At 50.0% G+C, this 17990-nt stretch overlaps 9 protein-coding genes across 9 annotated transcripts; 5 read left to right on the top strand and 4 right to left on the bottom strand.

Annotated features, from left to right (window-relative positions):
* Positions 1 to 299: 299 nt before the first annotated feature.
* Positions 300 to 1381, top strand: N7484_004779 (aromatic alcohol reductase; the record flags this gene model as incomplete). Its single annotated transcript, XM_057115199.1, has 2 exons — positions 300 to 368; positions 431 to 1381. 2 exons carry the CDS (start codon positions 300 to 302, stop codon positions 1379 to 1381), a joined length of 1020 nt encoding a protein of 339 aa, XP_056975339.1.
* A 602-nt stretch (positions 1382 to 1983) lies between these two features.
* On the bottom strand, positions 1984 to 3499 carry hmgA (putative homogentisate 1,2-dioxygenase (HmgA); the record flags this gene model as incomplete). Its single annotated transcript, XM_057115200.1, has 4 exons — positions 1984 to 2104; positions 2158 to 2808; positions 2862 to 3371; positions 3432 to 3499. 4 exons carry the CDS (start codon positions 3497 to 3499, stop codon positions 1984 to 1986), a joined length of 1350 nt encoding a protein of 449 aa, XP_056975340.1.
* A 282-nt stretch (positions 3500 to 3781) lies between these two features.
* Positions 3782 to 5065, top strand: N7484_004781 (uncharacterized protein; the record flags this gene model as incomplete). The annotated part of the gene is made up of 1 exon (XM_057115201.1): positions 3782 to 5065. One exon carries the CDS (start codon positions 3782 to 3784, stop codon positions 5063 to 5065), a length of 1284 nt encoding a protein of 427 aa, XP_056975341.1.
* Positions 5066 to 5281: 216 nt separating this feature from the next.
* On the bottom strand, positions 5282 to 5944 carry maiA (maleylacetoacetate isomerase MaiA; the record flags this gene model as incomplete). Its single annotated transcript, XM_057115202.1, has 1 exon — positions 5282 to 5944. The coding sequence occupies one exon, from the start codon at positions 5942 to 5944 to the stop codon at positions 5282 to 5284; it is 663 nt and encodes a 220-aa protein (XP_056975342.1).
* Positions 5945 to 6735: 791 nt separating this feature from the next.
* On the bottom strand, positions 6736 to 10492 carry N7484_004783 (WW domain protein; the record flags this gene model as incomplete). Its single annotated transcript, XM_057115203.1, has 3 exons — positions 6736 to 7281; positions 7336 to 7942; positions 7995 to 10492. The coding sequence occupies 3 exons, from the start codon at positions 10490 to 10492 to the stop codon at positions 6736 to 6738; spliced, it is 3651 nt and encodes a 1216-aa protein (XP_056975343.1).
* Positions 10493 to 11423: 931 nt separating this feature from the next.
* Positions 11424 to 12469, top strand: N7484_004784 (ATP11 family protein; the record flags this gene model as incomplete). Its single annotated transcript, XM_057115204.1, has 2 exons — positions 11424 to 11599; positions 11662 to 12469. 2 exons carry the CDS (start codon positions 11424 to 11426, stop codon positions 12467 to 12469), a joined length of 984 nt encoding a protein of 327 aa, XP_056975344.1.
* Positions 12470 to 12708: 239 nt separating this feature from the next.
* On the bottom strand, positions 12709 to 13942 carry N7484_004785 (SDR family oxidoreductase; the record flags this gene model as incomplete). Its single annotated transcript, XM_057115205.1, has 6 exons — positions 12709 to 12830; positions 12884 to 13034; positions 13095 to 13294; positions 13346 to 13506; positions 13561 to 13819; positions 13888 to 13942. The coding sequence occupies 6 exons, from the start codon at positions 13940 to 13942 to the stop codon at positions 12709 to 12711; spliced, it is 948 nt and encodes a 315-aa protein (XP_056975345.1).
* Positions 13943 to 14582: 640 nt separating this feature from the next.
* N7484_004786 (uncharacterized protein) lies at positions 14583 to 15231 on the top strand (the record flags this gene model as incomplete). Its single annotated transcript, XM_057115206.1, has 2 exons — positions 14583 to 14647; positions 14734 to 15231. Exons 1-2 carry the CDS (start codon positions 14588 to 14590, stop codon positions 15229 to 15231), a joined length of 558 nt encoding a protein of 185 aa, XP_056975346.1. The 5' UTR covers positions 14583 to 14587.
* A 589-nt stretch (positions 15232 to 15820) lies between these two features.
* Positions 15821 to 17535, top strand: N7484_004787 (cytochrome P450; the record flags this gene model as incomplete). The annotated part of the gene is made up of 4 exons (XM_057115207.1): positions 15821 to 16184; positions 16254 to 16454; positions 16515 to 17272; positions 17341 to 17535. The coding sequence occupies 4 exons, from the start codon at positions 15821 to 15823 to the stop codon at positions 17533 to 17535; spliced, it is 1518 nt and encodes a 505-aa protein (XP_056975347.1).
* Between the last annotated feature and the right edge of the window lie 455 nt (positions 17536 to 17990).

Raw genomic sequence — 17990 nt, forward strand, 5'->3', positions numbered from 1 at the left:
ATATTGGGATTTTTATATTGTCTGTCGCTATTACTTTGGATATTACAAATATGATCAAAGTTTAATTAGTACGTGGGTCCGCAGATCAATAATCAAATGCATTTTGTTATGGCATGGCGTGCGGCCTTATGTGCGGCCTTGTGTGCGGCTACTGCGGACTTACCTCATCTATCGCCGCACCGGAGCCCCATACTCTGAAATGTATAAATAGACAGGTGTTCTCTGCTCTGAGGAGAAATAACCAAAGAATCACTATTCTCTCTTAAGTTTAAGCGGCTGAGCAACTTCATTATATCGCAATGCCAAAGTACGCCAAAGACCAGTCTGTTGGCTTCAAAAACGCCATTGAAAAAGTCGCCATTGTTGGGGTAAGTAATTATATCACCCACAATTCGTTATTGTACGCAGCAGCACTAACAAATACTCTTAGGCCGGAGGCACAATTGGATCACACATTGCCAATGCCCTTCTGAAGACTGGGAAACACACAGTCACGGCCATTTCCCGCAAAGACAGCGGAAACAAACTAGCACTGCCCAAGGAAATCATAGTCGCCCCAGTCGACTACGATGACGAGGCCTCTATCATTGCCGCTCTTGAAGGCCAGCAATTTCTCATCATAACCATGGCCCCCACTGCTCCCCGGGACACCCATAGCAAGCTCGTTCAAGCCGCCGCCAAATCCGGTGTTCCCTACATCATGCCTAATGGGTACGCCGGCGATATCGACAACATCAAGCTCGGCGAAGACACACTACTAGGACCCGTAGCTAGATCTCAAAGGGATGAGATCGAGAAGCTCGGCATGCAGTGGATCACGATGTGCTGTGGGTTTTGGTACGATTACAGCTTGGCTGGAGGTGATGCACGCTTTGGATTCGACTTTGACAAGCGTTCCCTGACAATCTACGATGATGGAAGCACCAAAATCTCTACTTCCACGTTATCGCAGGTTGGACGGGCTGTGGCTAAGGTTCTGAGCCTGAAAGAGCTACCTGAGGACGAAAATGATGAGAGCCTTACTCTGTCGACATTCCTTAACAAGGGCGTGTACATTAAGAGCTTTGTGCTCAGCCAAAATGACATGTTTGACAGTGTTAAGCGTGTTACTGGTACCACTGATGCTGACTGGACCATCAGTCATGAGAACAGCAAGAAGCGGTATGAGGATGGTATGGCGCAGGTTAAAATAGGTAACATGGCTGGCTTTGGCAAGATGCTCTACGCAAGAGGATTTTACCCGGGAGAGTCTAATGACCTTTCGGCAAAGGCACAGAATGACCTGCTTGGATTGCCAAGTGAAAACCTGGATGATTCTACCAAGGCTGGAATAGATTTGGTCAAGGAGCTGCAGCTTCGTGTTGAGCGTATGGCGTCTTAGGCTCTTAAAACAGCATGTACATTTGAGAAGTCTGAATTTCATAGATGCTAATGAACACAAAACCATTCTATCTGTCTTATATTTCATCTCATATCCCACTCATCCTAGGCGAGGCCAATTGTTCGGTAATGCAATTTCAACAATATGCATATGGATGAATGCATTACGAAGAGGCAAGACTTCCATGGGTATCCTCACGGACCCACATCTGATAATTGCTGGTGTGACCCCTGCATTAGTCTCAACCATATGGGAAGCTTTAGCTTGTTGTAAAGACTGCGGATGTAGTTGTAGACAACCACTTTCCTGAAATAGCCGTCTACAGCCGGGCGGTGCGGGTAGCGAGGAATATCCGTCGCGAACATTACCGATTTCAAGTATTTGTTTGAGATCGATTTTTGAAAGGAACACAAGCGAAGTAATTGTAATAGTACTCCATTGCAATTACTTAGATCATTAACTGGGGGAGAAGATGTAAAATAAGAAACATTTCCATTTCGATCTTTTCGAGCTATAATGCTCGTTTCTCATCCTCAAGTGTCATCAAATCATGCTGAGAATCGCTATTTACACAAAACAATTCAACCTCATTGTAACCGAATTCAAGCTTTGTTGGGGTTCTTGAAATGGCGCTTCAGTGGTGTCCAACTATGATCATTGTACTCCTCCTGGACCTTCTGGCAGGTCTTCAGTCCCCACTCAGAGACACCAACCATCAAAGCACTGTACCCACGTTAGTATTGTCCAACATGATGAGATCAGAATTCAACGCATACCTCTCAAACATGAATGCCATGCTACCATCGCCAACCTTGGTAGGCTTAAGCTCTGCATTACTAGCACCCTCAAACGCCGCAGAGTCTGGACCGTGCGCACTCATCACATTGTGCAAGCTAGCTCCAGCAGGCTGGAAACCACCTCCCGTCTTCGCATCGTAGTTACCAGCGATCAAACCCATAAACTCAGACATGGTGTTACGGTGATACCATGGTGGACGGAAAGTATTTTCCTGGACCAGCCAGCGAGGCGGGAAAATAACAAAGTCTGCGATGGCTGTGCCAACGTGGTCGGAGGGACCAGTGAGGACGGTGAAGATTGAGGGGTCGGGGTGATCAAATGAGATCGAGCCAATGGTGTTGAATCGGCCCAGATCGTACTTGTAGGGGTAGTAGTTTCCGTGCCAGGCGACAATGTCGAATGGGGTGTGATTCTGGCGAGCGGAGTACAGCGAGTTGGCGAACTTGCTGTAGAGCTTGTATTCGGTCGGTTCCTCCTCGTCATCAAATGCTGCGACAGGGGCTTGGAAGTCGCGCGCATTGGCGAGACAGTTGGAGCCGATGGGACCCAATTCGGGTAGCTGGTAGTGACCTTGGTACAGTTCGCAGATGTAGCCACGGACCGGGCCGTCAGGAAGGGTGACGCGGTATCTATCAGAGATATTAGATAATGCAGAGCTATTTGGTATTCATATGGTTCCTACCGAACACCACGAGGAATCACACAGATCTCATTCGGGCGTAGGATTATGCGGCCCAATTCCGTCTGAATGTCTAACACTCCGTGTTGTGGCACAATCAGGAAATCTCCATCGGCTGAGTAGAAGGCTTCTTTGCCCATATCCTTGCCTGCAGCGTAGAGTAAAATACCCAATCCTTGCTTCAAAGTCGGGTCACCGGCTCCTGCAACCAGGTGCAGGCCGTGGACCCAGTCAACCTTCTCGTCCAAGTCGAAAGGGTTCCATCGGAGCTGATTGGGAATATGGTGTAGCTTATGGGTCTCGGTGGTCATGCGGGTGTGATATGTGTCCTGCTCCTCAGCGACGAAGTTCTCGTGTGCTGCTGCGGGAATAATGCGGTAGACCCAGGTCTGTTTGTTCTCATGGCGGGGTGCGGTGAAGGCGGTTCCGGACAGTTTCTCGGCGTATAGGCCATAAGGAGCTTTCTGAGGAGAGTTATGACCGATCGGCAGGGCTCCCTTGATGGCTTCGGACCTAAGGATTAGGTTTAGTACTGCTCGCTTGAGTCATTTAAGCCATTGATCAAAGACTTACTCGTGGTGGGAGTCGAAGCCAGTCTGGTAGGAGTATGGATCAGGGTGTGAGAATTGGGTGACAGGCATGATGGCGATGAGGGCGAGAAGTTTGAAAGACAAGAGACAGGCAAGACGAGACTTTGTATTCTCTCGACCGAGGGTAATTCCATACCCGTCTAATATCGTGTAAGAAACAGCTCCGCGATTATCCTTGCGTCATTCGCAGTTGCTTCCGCGCTTGGATGCGGGGACGGAGCGATTCCGCACATGCGGGAATCACAGACCGAGGGGCAAGCTGCGCGAAAACAGTTAAGTTGGCCATGTCGCATAGAAGTTTCTTTTGCATCTTCATTCATTACAGACTCCATCATGGCTTCGTGGCTTCAAATTCCCAAGAACTCGCCGTTCTCATTGGCCAACATCCCGTTCGGCATCATTTCTGCGGCTTCATCCAAAGTTCCCGCCATCGCGATCGGTGATTATGCTTTGGACTTGAACGCATTTGCTTCCTCCGGGGGTTTCTCTCAGCTGCCTTCCATTCAGCAACATCTGAGTGTGTTCAACCAACCCACCCTCAATGCTTTCGCCGAACTAGGTCGCCCTGTGCACCGTCAGGTGCGCGAGTACTTGCAGAATGTCTTCCGCGCCGACACACAGTACCCGCAGGTCCTCAAGGACAATGCGGCCTTGCAAAAATCCGCACTTATTCCCCGCTCACAAGTGACCAATCACGTCCCCATGCAAATTGGTGACTACACCGATTTCTACGCTGGATTGAACCATGCCTACAACATCGGTGTTCTCTTCCGTGGAAAGGACAATGCTCTGCAGCCGAACTACAAGCACCTGCCCGTCGCCTACCACGGGCGTGCTTCATCTGTCGTCACTTCTGGCACCCCTCTGCATCGCCCGAGCGGCCAGATCCTCGCCAACCCAACCGCCGATCCCAAGATTCCCACCTTCTCTCCCTGCAAGAAGCTAGATATCGAGCTGGAGTTGGCTGCTTTTATCAGCAAGCCCAATGAGCTGGGCAAGCCTGTCTCCATCGATGAGGCCGAAGACCACATCTTCGGTCTTGTTCTGATGAACGATTGGTCTGCTCGCGATATCCAGGCTTGGGAGTACGTTCCCCTGGGACCCTTCAATGCTAAGAACTTCGGTACTACCATTACTCCCTGGGTTGTTCTGATTGATGCTCTCGAGCCATTCCGTGCTCAGGGTCTGGAGCCTGGAAACCGTGAAGGTCTCCTTCCTTACCTCCAGGAAAAGCGCGCCGAGAATGCCTACGAGATCCCGCTTCAGGTTGAGGTTACCAACAAGGGTGGTCAGCCTACAATTATCTCCAACAGCAACGCTCGCAACCTTCTCTACTCGTTCCCCCAGATGGTTGCTCACCACACTATCACTGGTTGCAACTTGAGATCGGGTGATTTGTTGGGATCTGGTACAATTTCCGGTACTGAGCCTAAGTCTCAGGGCAGTTTCCTGGAGCAGACCAATGGCAAGGTCCCACTTAAGCTTGCCGATGGCTCAGAGCGTATGTTCCTTGAGGATGGAGACACCGTAATCCTGCGTGGTCTTGCCGGTACCGAAGGCAACTATGTTGGTTTCGGCGACTGCGTCGGCACCATCTTGCCTCCAGTCTCCTTCTAAAGGAACATGAAACTAAAATAAAGAAATTGAATTCTGAATGACCACATATGATAACAAGATTGCTATTCCAGTGCAAATTGTAGCTACAGATAGATCACAATGACATGCATGATCCGAATATGACTCGCGTTTCCGCAACTGCCTCCTCAGTAGATCACCAATTCACTAGTATCCACGTAAATCAACGTAACTAAAGATCCCAGCTTCCATCATTTCCTAATCTTTCGCTCGCAACTCCTCAGGAGTATCAGGCTGGTTCTGCCAATGCCCCTTCTTCACAGCCTCAATCCCCTCCAAATTCCTAATAATTCCAAAAGTAACCGGGAAAACCTTGAGATCAACCCCAACCCGCTCCGCACCCCACGCAGCCGGAATCAAACAAATATCCGCAATAGTGATATCATCCCCGACGCTGAATTTCCCTGCAGACTTCGCCACGGTGGATTCATACGCACGCAGTCCATCCTCAATCAAATCCTTTGACCATGAAGTCCGGTCCGCACCCAGCGTGGCGACCCGCTTCAGAATCTTGAGGTTCGTCACCGGCTGCACGTCGCAGGCAATGATAGATGCTAGTGTGCGTGCTTGAGCGCGGGACATGGGGTCAGATGGGAGTAGTGCAGCTCCTGGGAATGCTTCGTCCAGGTATTCTAGTGCTGCCAGGGACTGGGTGATTGTCACTGGTGCTATGCCTTCATTTTCGACTATGAGGGCCGGAACGAGGCCAGATGGATTGATTTGTTTGTGGGCCGCAGAGGATTGTTCATCTTTAAGGAGGTTGACGAATATGGGCGTGAAGGGTATGTCTTTGAGGTGGAGGGCTATGCGGAGTCGGGCTGAGCAAGAGGAACGGAAATAGGTATAGAGTGTTATGGGCATTTTGATCTCGATGCTGGGGTTTGTGTGAAAGGCTTCCGTCTGAGGATTACTTTTACATTTTAATTTCAACGTAGGCCGGTTGTACAATACGAACCTTCGGTTTTCTGATGCCGCGATGTTCTGTATAGTGCGGAATCGGTCCCGTTGTGCCAGTTCCCGTTGATTTCCGCTTTAAGTGGGGCCTTTACCCCGCCTTTCACGCCAATCAACAGCTCCTACTCTAATGGTCTAGTCACAGATTTGATTTATGCAGGCCCCACCGACTAGCGCACTACATACAGCGTAGTATTGCTATGTGGATGAGCAGTTCCGTATGGGCGCCAGAACGACTCAATGAAAGTAACATTGATTGAAAAAGAGGAAACCCATACTAGCTGAAGATAGACTTTCGTATCACACTCCACGTTATGACCCTATGTTCAAGAAGAGACCCTTGGACGATAATCATGATTTCAGAAGGGGAGTATCTAAGACGGAAACACAACAACATGATTGAAGAAACCGTGGCATAATTACACAATATTCTATGTCCAACACAATGATTCCATTCTACTGGTTAGTCTGTTGTTGAAAACAATAATTGAATTCTTGTTATCTCAGTGCTAAGTGCTTCTAGTAAACAAGGCATACAAACGTTAAAACTGGAGAGAGCATTCGTGAAGAGCCTAAGTGAGCCTGTAAGTGGCATGATAACCAGGGAGAATTGAAAGATACAAGAGCAACGTCGTAAGTCGTACTTCGGTAAGAAGCATCGATGTCATCTTCAGTCCAAAATGATATGAAAGCAGCAATCATCGACCATGTTCCAGACTTGGCACAATGACAGGCCCATATTTGACGACATTCGCATATGCCCCTTCCCCTTGCACCATGAAGTCCGCCGCCAAGCTTAGCTTGGGCCTAGCCCCCGGTGGCGTGTTTGCGCCATAGGGAGTTGCAGCAACAACCTCAGGGTCGTAAGCGACGATAGCAACGTAATTTCTTCGACCCATAAGCTTGCGATGTTCGCGGGCTTGTCCATTTATATCCGTCTGGAAGATCTCCATCATGTCCTCCTTGGTATCCGTTGGTGAAGATGAGGACCGGTGACCGTTCGCGGGGATGTACAAAGGCTTATTGCTACTATGAAGCATTTTGACGACGTAGGATGGGGGTGGGGTGTTGACAGATGGTGATGAAATAAGCTGGTACATGGTCTTGTGATCGGAGGGATTGCTCGGGTCGTGAACAAGACCGGCACCGCAGACATTGACGGCACCAGAGAGGAAAGTCATTCGAAGGGATTTCTGGTGGGCGATCCCCTGCAGGGTGCGAATGAGATAGGTCCGTTCGAGATCCTGGAAAGAAATTGTGAGGAGGCGGTCGGACTTTCATTTCGGAGCTAAACATACCTTGGATTCGTGAGTCCATTGGTCACGCAACTCGTCCATCAGGTCAAACTCGCCAAATGGACTCAAGATCCCGCCCATCAAACCAGATTTGCCCACGGCACGCTTGACAGAGTCGAAGCCAGAACCAACAAACTCTTTAGCTCCTACTACACCGGCCACTGAGCTGGTGACCTTGCCGAGTAGATTATAAGTACCGGTGACAGCCCGCTTTCCTGTAGCAACGGTCTGGGCAATATGCTCGGCAGTTTCTAGTCGGGGGTATATCAGTGGTACCGAAACCATCCAAAGACAGTGTTGTACACTGGGTGGCAGCATCACAATCTTCGGGAAAAGGCCTTGGTAAGTAGGGCCAGCCATAACCTGGTGAGGGTTACGTTCTGAGCGACAGTCGGGCCCAATAACCACAACACCAGGACCCAAGTATTTGACAAAGTGCCAGCCAGTACCAGTGATCGTGAAGAGATCCATATCGTTATTCACATTGCGAAGAATGTCCAAGGTGGTATGGTGCTGGAACAGAAGGTACATCTCGATACCGATACGGCCAATGTTCTTGAACATGTTTGAGAATTGCATGTGTTCAGGATAGGAGCCGAAACCGTCAAATCTGTAGAAAATGTGAGCCACAAATACCTCAATAAAAAAGGTACAATACTTACATGTCATGATCATCGATTTGACAGACGTAGGGGATCTGAGCAAATGATTCACGGAGGTACGGTTGGTCAAAGTGGCTGGTATAGTAGTGGAAGTATCCATGAGAGACATCTTGTTGGTTCGCAGCTGTCCATGGAGCATTTTTTCTGGCTTCCTTTCCACTAATGGTCAGCCATTGTTTGAGGCATGGGATTTCTTTCCACATGCGATCCGCATAGATTTGTCCTCCCAAACACAATTGTGCGTGGAATCCACCAATCTCATTGTGCTTTTGCATAATGTCTTTCCACATGACACCTACGCCACCTAGGCGAGCTCGCTCATTTGCGTTGACATTGATCGAGAAGTCGTTCCCAGATGTTGCGATAAAACGCCAGTTGGTCTCATGTCGGCCTGCGACAAGGAACTCATAGCGGGTGCAGCCCAGGTGTGAGGTGATTGCATAAGTCCATTTTGCGGGTCCCATCTCCTCCATCTGAATGTCAATCTCGTACTTGTAGAATGTCCAGCGTTGGTGGACCGCAATGTTGACCGCTTTCAATTGTCTTGGGTTGGGAGACAGATCAACACTCTGGTGTAGGTGAATTGTGGGAGGCTGCGCAGCATCTGCCACTAGAAGAATTGAGCCCATCCAAATTCCGCGCTCGATGTCCATATTTGTGTATCGAAGATAGGGACCGAAATAGACACCATTCGTAGGGGCCGTTTTGTACATCTCCATGCCGCTGCTAGGTGGAGGTCCAGAGAAGCCGACCATAGGAGATTGAAGGCTTTCAAAACCCGGGGTTAAAGGCACTCCAGGAGAAGCCATGGGTTTTCCAAAAGCCGATAGCCCCGGTGATGCCATTGGATGACTACTATACACACTTCCAATGGGAGACATGGGAGTCTCATTCAGATTCAAGGGTGTGGGACCTTTCGGGAACTCCCACTGAGTGGACTGTGTTGCCAGGTGGATATAATAGTACTGGCCAGAATTTGGATCCATGTGCGCAATCCAGCCTTCTGGAAGGGGTGGAGGAGATGCGGGTGGAAGTCCAGCAGCTGGCCCGGGTGAGGTCACCTGTACTACCTGGGGGGCCTGTTGGAAAGTAGGTTTTCCATTAACCATAGGTTCCTGTGGCGACTGTCCAATGGGAGTCTGCTGACGAGGGTCGTTGGCAAAGGCTGGGTGATCCTGTGATGAGACCGTTGGGGCTGGGGAGGCCGCCGCAGCCATAGCAGGGTGGTTTTGACTAATATTGGCGGGATGCCCTGCCATGGCGGAACTAGCAGCTGCTCCGGCAGCCGCTCCAACAGCAGCTCCAGCAGCGATACTGCTCCGCTTTTCCGGTGGATAATTGTTTGCAGGTGCAGAAACGCTTGAGTAAGCAGGCGGGGGAGAGGAGCTCAAGCGCATTCGATCGAGATCTTGTTCTAAAGCATTGACTGGAACCCGAGACTGTGGCGACTGCTGCTGTTGCGATTGCGGCTGGAACGGGGGCTGCTGGGGTTGGGGAGGTGTCTGCGCCGGATGGGGTTGCGGCGGTGGGCTGCCATGTTGTGATGGATGAATTGGGCTGTGTTCATCACCACTTACAACATCTGCGCCTTGGTACACCGTAGGTGGTCCATGCGGCTGGGAGCCCGGCTGTTCAGTAGGCGTCCATGGCCTTTGTGTTGCGGGCTGTTGTGGTGGAGTGGGTTGTTGTCCAGCATACTGTGCCGCACGTCTTTGCGCTGCAGCGCTTTGTGACTGCAGACCAGCGAGTGTTCCAGTGCCAGCAATTCCAGAGGCAGCATAACGAGCTTCGATATCCGAAGTAGGATGCTGGCCCGGACCCACTATGGGAGTCTCTGGTGGCGGCGGAGATCCACGCTCAGCACGGGTGGTGGAGGTCGACGCCGTCGAATTTATTCGATTAATTCCACCGGATTGTGGAGGATGAAGGGCAGAAGGAGGCCGGGCAGAAGAGGGTCGCGAGTTGGCCCGCTGAGGAGGTGGAAAGTATTGCTGGCGATAATCATATTGAGGTACCTCTGGCGCCACGTTCGTCGGAGCGGGAGCAGCCGCTGGAGGACGAGGATATTGTCTGGCTGCCAACGTTTCCCGATCTGGCGCATCTGGGCCTGGTGATTCGGGTAACGGTTTCGGTGCAGCCCCTCGTCGCTCGGCCAGCGTCGCGACTCGTGGCTCACGGCCATCGCGCGGGCGCAAAGCCGGGGGATAATCGGCGGGGCTCACTGAGCCCGATCCCGATCCTACGGGCGGAGATCCATATCTAGTTGGGTCGGCGAGACGCCCATCATTGGAAGACGAGCTGCGCATTTGGGGACGAGGTCTGTCATCGGGGTACGGCAATGGAGCGTTGGGTGGACTATTGGCCGATGCTGGGGAGGCCGAGTCTCTTTTGTTGATTCTCAAAGGCTCAACCTTGGGCGACTCGTCGGGCCTGTTCGAGGAGTTATTAAGGAACAACTCCTCGTCCGGATGAATGCCACGACTGTCGCCGGGGTTCATTCTGCAGGATGAGACGATCTGGTGCCAAAATAGAAGTTGCAGGATGCACGAAGCCACCCGGGAATTTATTTTAAATGCCTGGTCACAGGGCTAAGCGCCCTTGGTGATTTTGCTGTGACTGTCTAAGCAACAACAGAGCGGGGCATCACGACAGGTCTGTCTGATTCGCTGTTTCAGGGGGACTCCAACGTGGGTAGATAGGTGATTGGTGGCGGGGTAGCACATCCTAGGCGCTTGGAGAGCTGAAGGCAACTTCATTACGGCCCAATCCTTTTCCAAGGTTTCGATGATTCCAATCATACGAGAGATCTGGTCATCGATCAAAAGAACAAGACTAATTCAATTGAACACGAGAAAGCGAGAGTTTTGGAGCAGGGAAATGAAGTCCTGTAGTAAACAAGGGAACCCTGGCACGGTGAGGGCTCCGCCTCCGATAACAGGACCCTGATAGTCAAGCACCTCTGGCCTCCTGGATTTCCTTCACACAAATTCTGAGCAAGTGAGACATAATTAGAAAACTTAGCCACGCGACCAATGTTCTCTATTGTCACCTCTGATCGGTAGTAAACTGGTCGTTGCTCTTTGCCTGATCACATATGGCTCTATCTTGTCCCTGGGTGCAGGCTATATATACATTTCCATTAACCAAGGACCCAAAACATCACGTCCATGAATCCTTGCTCAGGCGTACATTTGAGTACTTTAGTTACCCACATAGATAACAGTAAAACTAACATTGGAACATTTCTTTTACACTCACGTATAGGTATTGCGAATATTGGAATCCTCGGAGAGTTGACTACCTTAAATTATGTATCGCAACTTGGAATGCGACTAGTGAGGTTAGCTCATGTGTAAATTACGTAATCATCGGCATGACCGATCCGAATGTTTAACCACTTGTACAAATTAGTTTGCGCTTCATCACATCATGGCTTCTCTTCGACTCCAGGGATTGCGCTCCGTCATTCGGGGTCAATGTAGCCCTCTGCGGTTCCAGCAGCGTCGCTGGGCTCAGGTCCACGATGTTCGCTACCTCGCCTCGCACCATGACCCCAACCACATCTTGGACAGGTATCGGTCCAAGCTGGACCAGAAGGCCAAACAGTGAGTTCTGGGGATTCATGACCTTGAAATGCTTCACTGACGAATTGTTTGTCCCCATTTAGAGAAGGACATGAATCAATCGAATCCCTGAAGGAGGCCTACAGCGAGAAGATTCAAGATTTGCGCGTTAAAGCATCCACCGTGACCACCCCAGAGCCGGAGGCGCCCGCTTCCAACGCCGAACAACCCACAGCCGCCAAAGCTCCTATCGCCCATGCTGCCCGCGAAGTGTCCGGCAAAGCAAGCCCCATCAAGCCGCTCAGCACATATCTGGATGTCGAGAAGATCCGCGAGCTCCCTCCCAAGGAAGTCGAGGCCCTCTGGCGCCTTCGCTTCGCCAGCAGCCCCACCTCCATCTGCGCCGCCATTCCCCTCGAAATCTATCAGCGTATCATGAGCGCAGCGCGCCAAAACCCACAATTCGTCCTCCCCCTACCCCGTCCGTCAGCTGAGGGAGAGCAAGAAACCCAGGCCGATATCCACTTCCTCCAGTGGGCATTCCACCCACCGGCAAGTGAACCTGTGGCGCCTTCTGGCGAGACAGTCAACACCCATGTTTCCACCGTGATCTTTACCCACCTCGGTGCCTTTAAGATGCATGGTGCATTTGCTCAGCCGCACACCACTATCACACACTACTTGGATTTGGCGGATGATAAGGGACTTGTCCTGATGCACGGCCAGGTTGTGCCTGAACGTGGTGTATCCACCATGGAGGCTACTTGGCTTGCTAGCTGTGTGCAGCGCTTCTATGATTTCGAGGGCCAGGCGAGTGGCCGGAAGAGTGAACTCGTTCGCATGTTCACCCAGGGAGATACTGAGAACTTCAAGGTTGAGGAGTTGATGGCCGAAGCTGAGAGAATCCAGTAGATTTCCTGTACCATTCCAGGTGCCCTGTACTATATGTCACATTACATAAATAGAACGTCTAATGCCAAAAGGTCTTGGTGGCATTTGTACTCTTCTTTCTTCATGGGATGGATGCTTTCAAAATGAAGATATCAATTTTCTTGAAGTGCAATAGACTAAGATAATTGCGATGTATAATGGCCAACTGCAACAAAGGTACTCTCTATTGAAACTCTCTCGCGGTTCCCAAAATCACTAATTCAAAGCTTCGACTTCTTACCTGTGACATTGGCGACCTCCTCACCAGACAAAAGGAAGTCGGGGTACTGGAGGTTACCCTGAGAAGTAGTGCCTCCAGAAACACGCCAGTTGGCACCATCCACTATCTCACGTCAGTTGTCAATCTTGGAGTCATAAGAAATTTGTGTATCATACCAACTAGTGTCTGACCGCTGACATAGTTTCCAGCGTCCGAAAAGAGATACACAGTTGCGTCCGCAATATCCCGTACATGGCCTACGCGGCCCAGAGGCTGACTCTTGATGTATGCTGCCTTGGCATCTGATGGAAGTAAACGCTCCAAGCCCTATGAAAATCGTCAGAACAAATATTCTCGAATGGTAGGATATAGGTGTGATAGACTGACATCTGTTGACTCAATAGGCCCCGGGGCAATGATGTTAGATGTCATGCCGCGAGGACCATACTCGATAGCGACGGAGTTCGACAGAGAGTCGATGCCCGCCTTGGCGACGGACACATGAGCCTGGAAGGGCATGCCACGGTAGTGGAGGGTAGCGCTGACAAAGATAATTCTACCGCCAGTACCCAGTGGGCATGGATTGACTATGAGTCACGTTAGATAAAACCGTGCAATGGTTCTGAAGCTTGACTTACGTTCAGAGTCGACTCTGTGTTTCTTACCCGACTCGATGAGATAAGGTAGAGTAGCCTTGAGCGTATTATAAGAGCCCAAGACATCGATATCCATGACAGACTTGAAAGCATTGACCGAAAGTTGCTCAATAGAGGCCAAGAAGTTGCCGGCGGCACCGGCGCTGTGCGAATTTTAGCAGACAGCCATGAAGATATGGACCATGGGGCATACCTACATGACAAAGTCAATACCACCGAGCTCCTTGACACAGCGGGCCACAGCATCTTTCAAGCTGTCGAATTTGCGAACATCCACTGCACCGATACCAATCACTTTGGCACCGGGGCGGAGAGTCGCCATCTCCTTAGCGGCGCTCTCGGTTTTTTCGACATTGCGACCGATGATACACGCATTGGCACCTAGGTGAACAAGTGCCTTGACCTGGGCGCTACAAATAGTACCCGCGCCGCCGGTACAGAAGACCACTTTGTTTGCTGTGTTGGATGTTAGTCAAGCGGGTCGGGGGTCTTGACCAGACTTAGGGATTATTAGGTGGATTTACCAAAGATGCCATCCTTCCAGGTATCGCTCATGTAATCTTTCTTCTGGAGCGGCATCTCGAGATGTGTCAAATTGGTCTTTAAGCTTGGAAATAAATGACGATAGCAGGAAAGACTGATATATAAAAGGGAGTGTAACACCGTCGCCTTTTCCCCACAGCCGCGGTTCGGCCTCGGCTCATTCGGGGAATGACACCGCGCATAGTTATGCCCAGCTACATAATCCACGGACATGATTTTCAACACGAAGATATGTTTAAGTGTGGGGAAATTTTCATGTTGCCCACTTCTATGTAAATATACAATGTTTAAGCCTTATATATTCTTGTCAATCCAGTCGTCATTTAGATAGCATTAAATGTGCTCTTGTTTTACTGTGGTAGAGTACCTGATGACGCAGGGGTCGAGCCTGTTAAATTTACGCTGAGCGCCTTGGACATGAGAGAAAAAAATCTCTATAACCGTTAAGATTGACTCTCCACATCGATGATTTATCGTCAAATCCAATGGACTAACATTGTAGTAAAGGAGGGAGCACGATGAAGCACCAACGGCTGCTGATTGGCCCAAGTCGGGGTCTGGCGTCACTTCCGCCCAATTCACTTTTCTTTCTCAACTATAGATTCGCGCATCAATCACCCCAGCCCACTTTTATCCACCCATTCTGTTTGGATAATCCGTGAATACCCCCTATAAAGCGCCATGGCCTGCCCTATAACTGTCACCAAGTTTGTTGGGACCGTGTCTCTCGGTCTGCTGACGGTAAGCACATCCTGAGGATGACTGTTTCGCGCGACAGTCTCGGTCTCGGTCGCAGTCTCTAACTAATCGGTCCATCATGAACTTAGGGCATGTCTTACTCCAATGCCTCAATCACCATCCCTGCTCTCAAGCTCCTCCCCTCCTCCACCTCTGCCTCTCGCTGCCTCAATGAAGTGAAGCGCCTAAGCCGCAAGCATGCGCTGCGCCTTTCCAGCTTGACCAATACATGCATTCTCTTCGCCTACTCCATCTCTCCACCACGCCGCCAACATCCATACCTCGTCTGGATGTGCGTGGTCTCCACAGTCAGCTCTTATGGCCTTGACCTGTTCTTTAACCGACATATGGGCCTTAAGAATTGGACTCTTGCCATCATCCAAGACACTACCGGTCTGAGTCTCGGGCTCACACCCCCTTCCAAGAAAGAAGATGACTTAGTGATGGTTGATGCTGAGGAGGATGTCAATGGGGAGACCGTGCAGCGCGACATGGACCGAGAGCGTCGGCTGCAACGTGTGCGGACCTGGCTGGCTGGGCTTGCACTGTCAATGGGCATTGTTGGTCTTTGGGGAGATAAGAAGTGATGGGAATGTTTATTCACGAGCTCCTGGGGCTTTGAATGCCTAGGTTGATATCTTACCTATTCTTTCGGGACTGGGTCGACTTTTTTTTTCTTGTTAATTTAGGCGCTATGGACACTGGATGTTGATCGCACTGTTTTCTCTCGTGGGCTTTTACTCACATGGGCCATGGTCAGGCCTGAATAAACGGGTCGACCTTTGAATGGCACAATTTACTATGCGGCTTAATGCTCGCTGAGTACAATGACTCGCTTCCACATCGGCATGAAGCCAACGTAGATATATTCCAAAAACCGTGCCGAACACCTTGAAAGACCAGTATTCGGTATCAATTTCAGTTCAAGGCTAGTGTAACTGAGCCTTACGAATTTCACACCGGCAGCCGTTTATCCGAGCTGATCTACGGGGTTTGATAAGTGTCGCTTTTGAGTGGATGACACACCGCCACATGATGTAGAAAAGCGGTGGTGGGGGTGGGGGTGGATCGCCTCCCCGAACTATAGCAACGCTTCACGGGGTAAAGCTATAAGAAGGCCTCTGGAGCCACACAGTAAAAGAACCTACAATCCTTCAGCTTGTCAATATCTCTGCAATGCATGCTCATCTGCTGCTGGCAATTCCGCTCCTTTATGTTGGGCTTCAAGTCCTTCTCAGGCTCAGCAGAGCCATTTCTTCTCCGTTGAAAGGCATACCCGGTCCGTCCTGGGCTCGCTTCACCTCTCTATGGTACTTTAATCGAGTTCGCAAAGGGAAATTCGAACACGACAACATCGAGCTCCACCAGAAGTTTGGCCCGGTCGTCCGTGTTTCCCCAGATCATTATAGCATCAGTGACATCTCCGATATAAGAACAGTTTATGGAACTGGCTCCAAATTTCCTAAGTCTGCATGGTATGATGGCTGGAGACATCCTAAGTTGTGGACAGTATTCGCAGATCGCGACATCAAGAGACATTGTTAGTTGCGATATTTATTTTATGAATCAATTTGGATTTATCCCGGACAAGAAGCTAATAGGAGTATAGCTGATAACCGAAAGCGTTTCACTGGGTTATACTCCATGAGCTCAGTGGTGAACTACGAGCCCTTTGTGAATCGCTGCATCGATATATTTTTCCAACGGCTGGACGAGTTTGCGGATCGAGAGCAGGTTTTCAATCTTGGGCACTGGTTCCAGTGTTATGCATTCGACGTGATTGGAGATATCAGTTTCGGTCAAAGATTTGGTAAGTCTTCTCCACTGAAGAAACCCCATATGGTTTGTCAGGTATACTGAGCATTTCTAGGATTCTTGGACGATGGCAAGGACATCGACGGCGCCATCAGCGCAGTACACCAGATGTTGATGTACAGCACCCTAGTCGGAATCTACCCTGAATGGCACCAACGTCTCTTTGAGGCCCTGAGCAAGTTTAAAAGCTCTGGTGCAGCTGGCAGAGCCTATATAGCCAAGTTCGTTCGAGACAAGATCGACCATCTGGAGCAAGAGCGCAACGGTGGGGATAAACCGGCAACGGAAACATCCAAGACCCCAGACTTTTTGACCAAAATGATGAAGGCTCGTGATGAAAATCCAGAGAAGGTGACTGACTATCATCTATTTATCATGGGCCAGTCAAATGTAGCGGCTGGATCCGATACCACGGCCGTCAGTCTATCCGCTATAATGTGGTACCTCTTGAACAGTCCAGAGGTACTGCGCAAACTCCGTAATGAGATCCATGAGTTTACCCAGCAGGGTCGCTGCAGTGTCAACATTACCTTCAATGAAACACAGGAGATGCCGTACCTTCAGGCGGTCATGAAGGAAGCTCTCCGCTTGCATCCCGCCACCGGTCTACCCCTGTGGCGAGTGGTTCCTGCCGGTGGCGCACAACTGAGCGGTCGGTTTTTCCCAGCTGGGACAGTCGTTGGAATAAATTCCTGGGTTGCGCATTATGATGAGCAAGTATTTCCTGATGCGAGGGCATTCCGACCAGAGAGGTGGCTGGAATCAGAAACAGAGCCGGAGAAGCTGAAGGAGATGAACCAGATGTATATGCCTGTAAGTTTGAATTGTCCTTCAGCTTTTCGACTTTTCTATGAGATACATTGGCTAACAAAGAATAACAGTTTGGATTGGGTTCGAGAACGTGTCTTGGAAAGCATATCTCCATTCTGGAGATGTCTAAATTGATTCCCCGTATGGTACGCGACTATGATTTGACCCCATTACGAGCAACTATGGCCACGTCGAATTTTTGGTTTGTGAAGCCAACAGATTTTGATGTGCGTGTTTCTCAGCGAGCTAAGGAGCCCATCGCATAAAGATGTCGAAATTGAATGTTATATTGTCATCCCTTGCGTCAGATCTAGATCTTAAAATATACGTGTATACGGAAAGGTCATGAGGACGATTTTTTCCATTTGCACAGACAACGATGCAATATAGTCACCTGCATAATGGATAGATCAGTTGCAACATATCAAATTTTACCTAGATCAACTGAAATTCGCCATAAAACCATCAAAACTTCATAGCATTGAAAGCTAGAAGTCAAGGTTGTGTTGGACTTGGTTGTGAGGATCGACGGGAGGCCCGTGCAAAGAGTGCAAACCCGCGACCGTGCGCCCGTCACACTCCAAAACGCGCCCCATCCATCAGTATCTTGTACCCCATGTAACTTGGTCTATGGCAAATCGGACATGTTCATTGATCTCCTGCATCAATGAATCCTGGTGCGAGATCCTGGACCAATCAGATCCCCAACTCTACCATTTCT

The sequence above is a fragment of the Penicillium longicatenatum genome (genome assembly GCF_028827895.1).
Source record: "Penicillium longicatenatum strain IBT 33135 chromosome Unknown contig_2_segment0_segment0, whole genome shotgun sequence".
Classification (NCBI taxonomy): Eukaryota; Fungi; Ascomycota; class Eurotiomycetes; order Eurotiales; family Aspergillaceae; genus Penicillium; species Penicillium longicatenatum.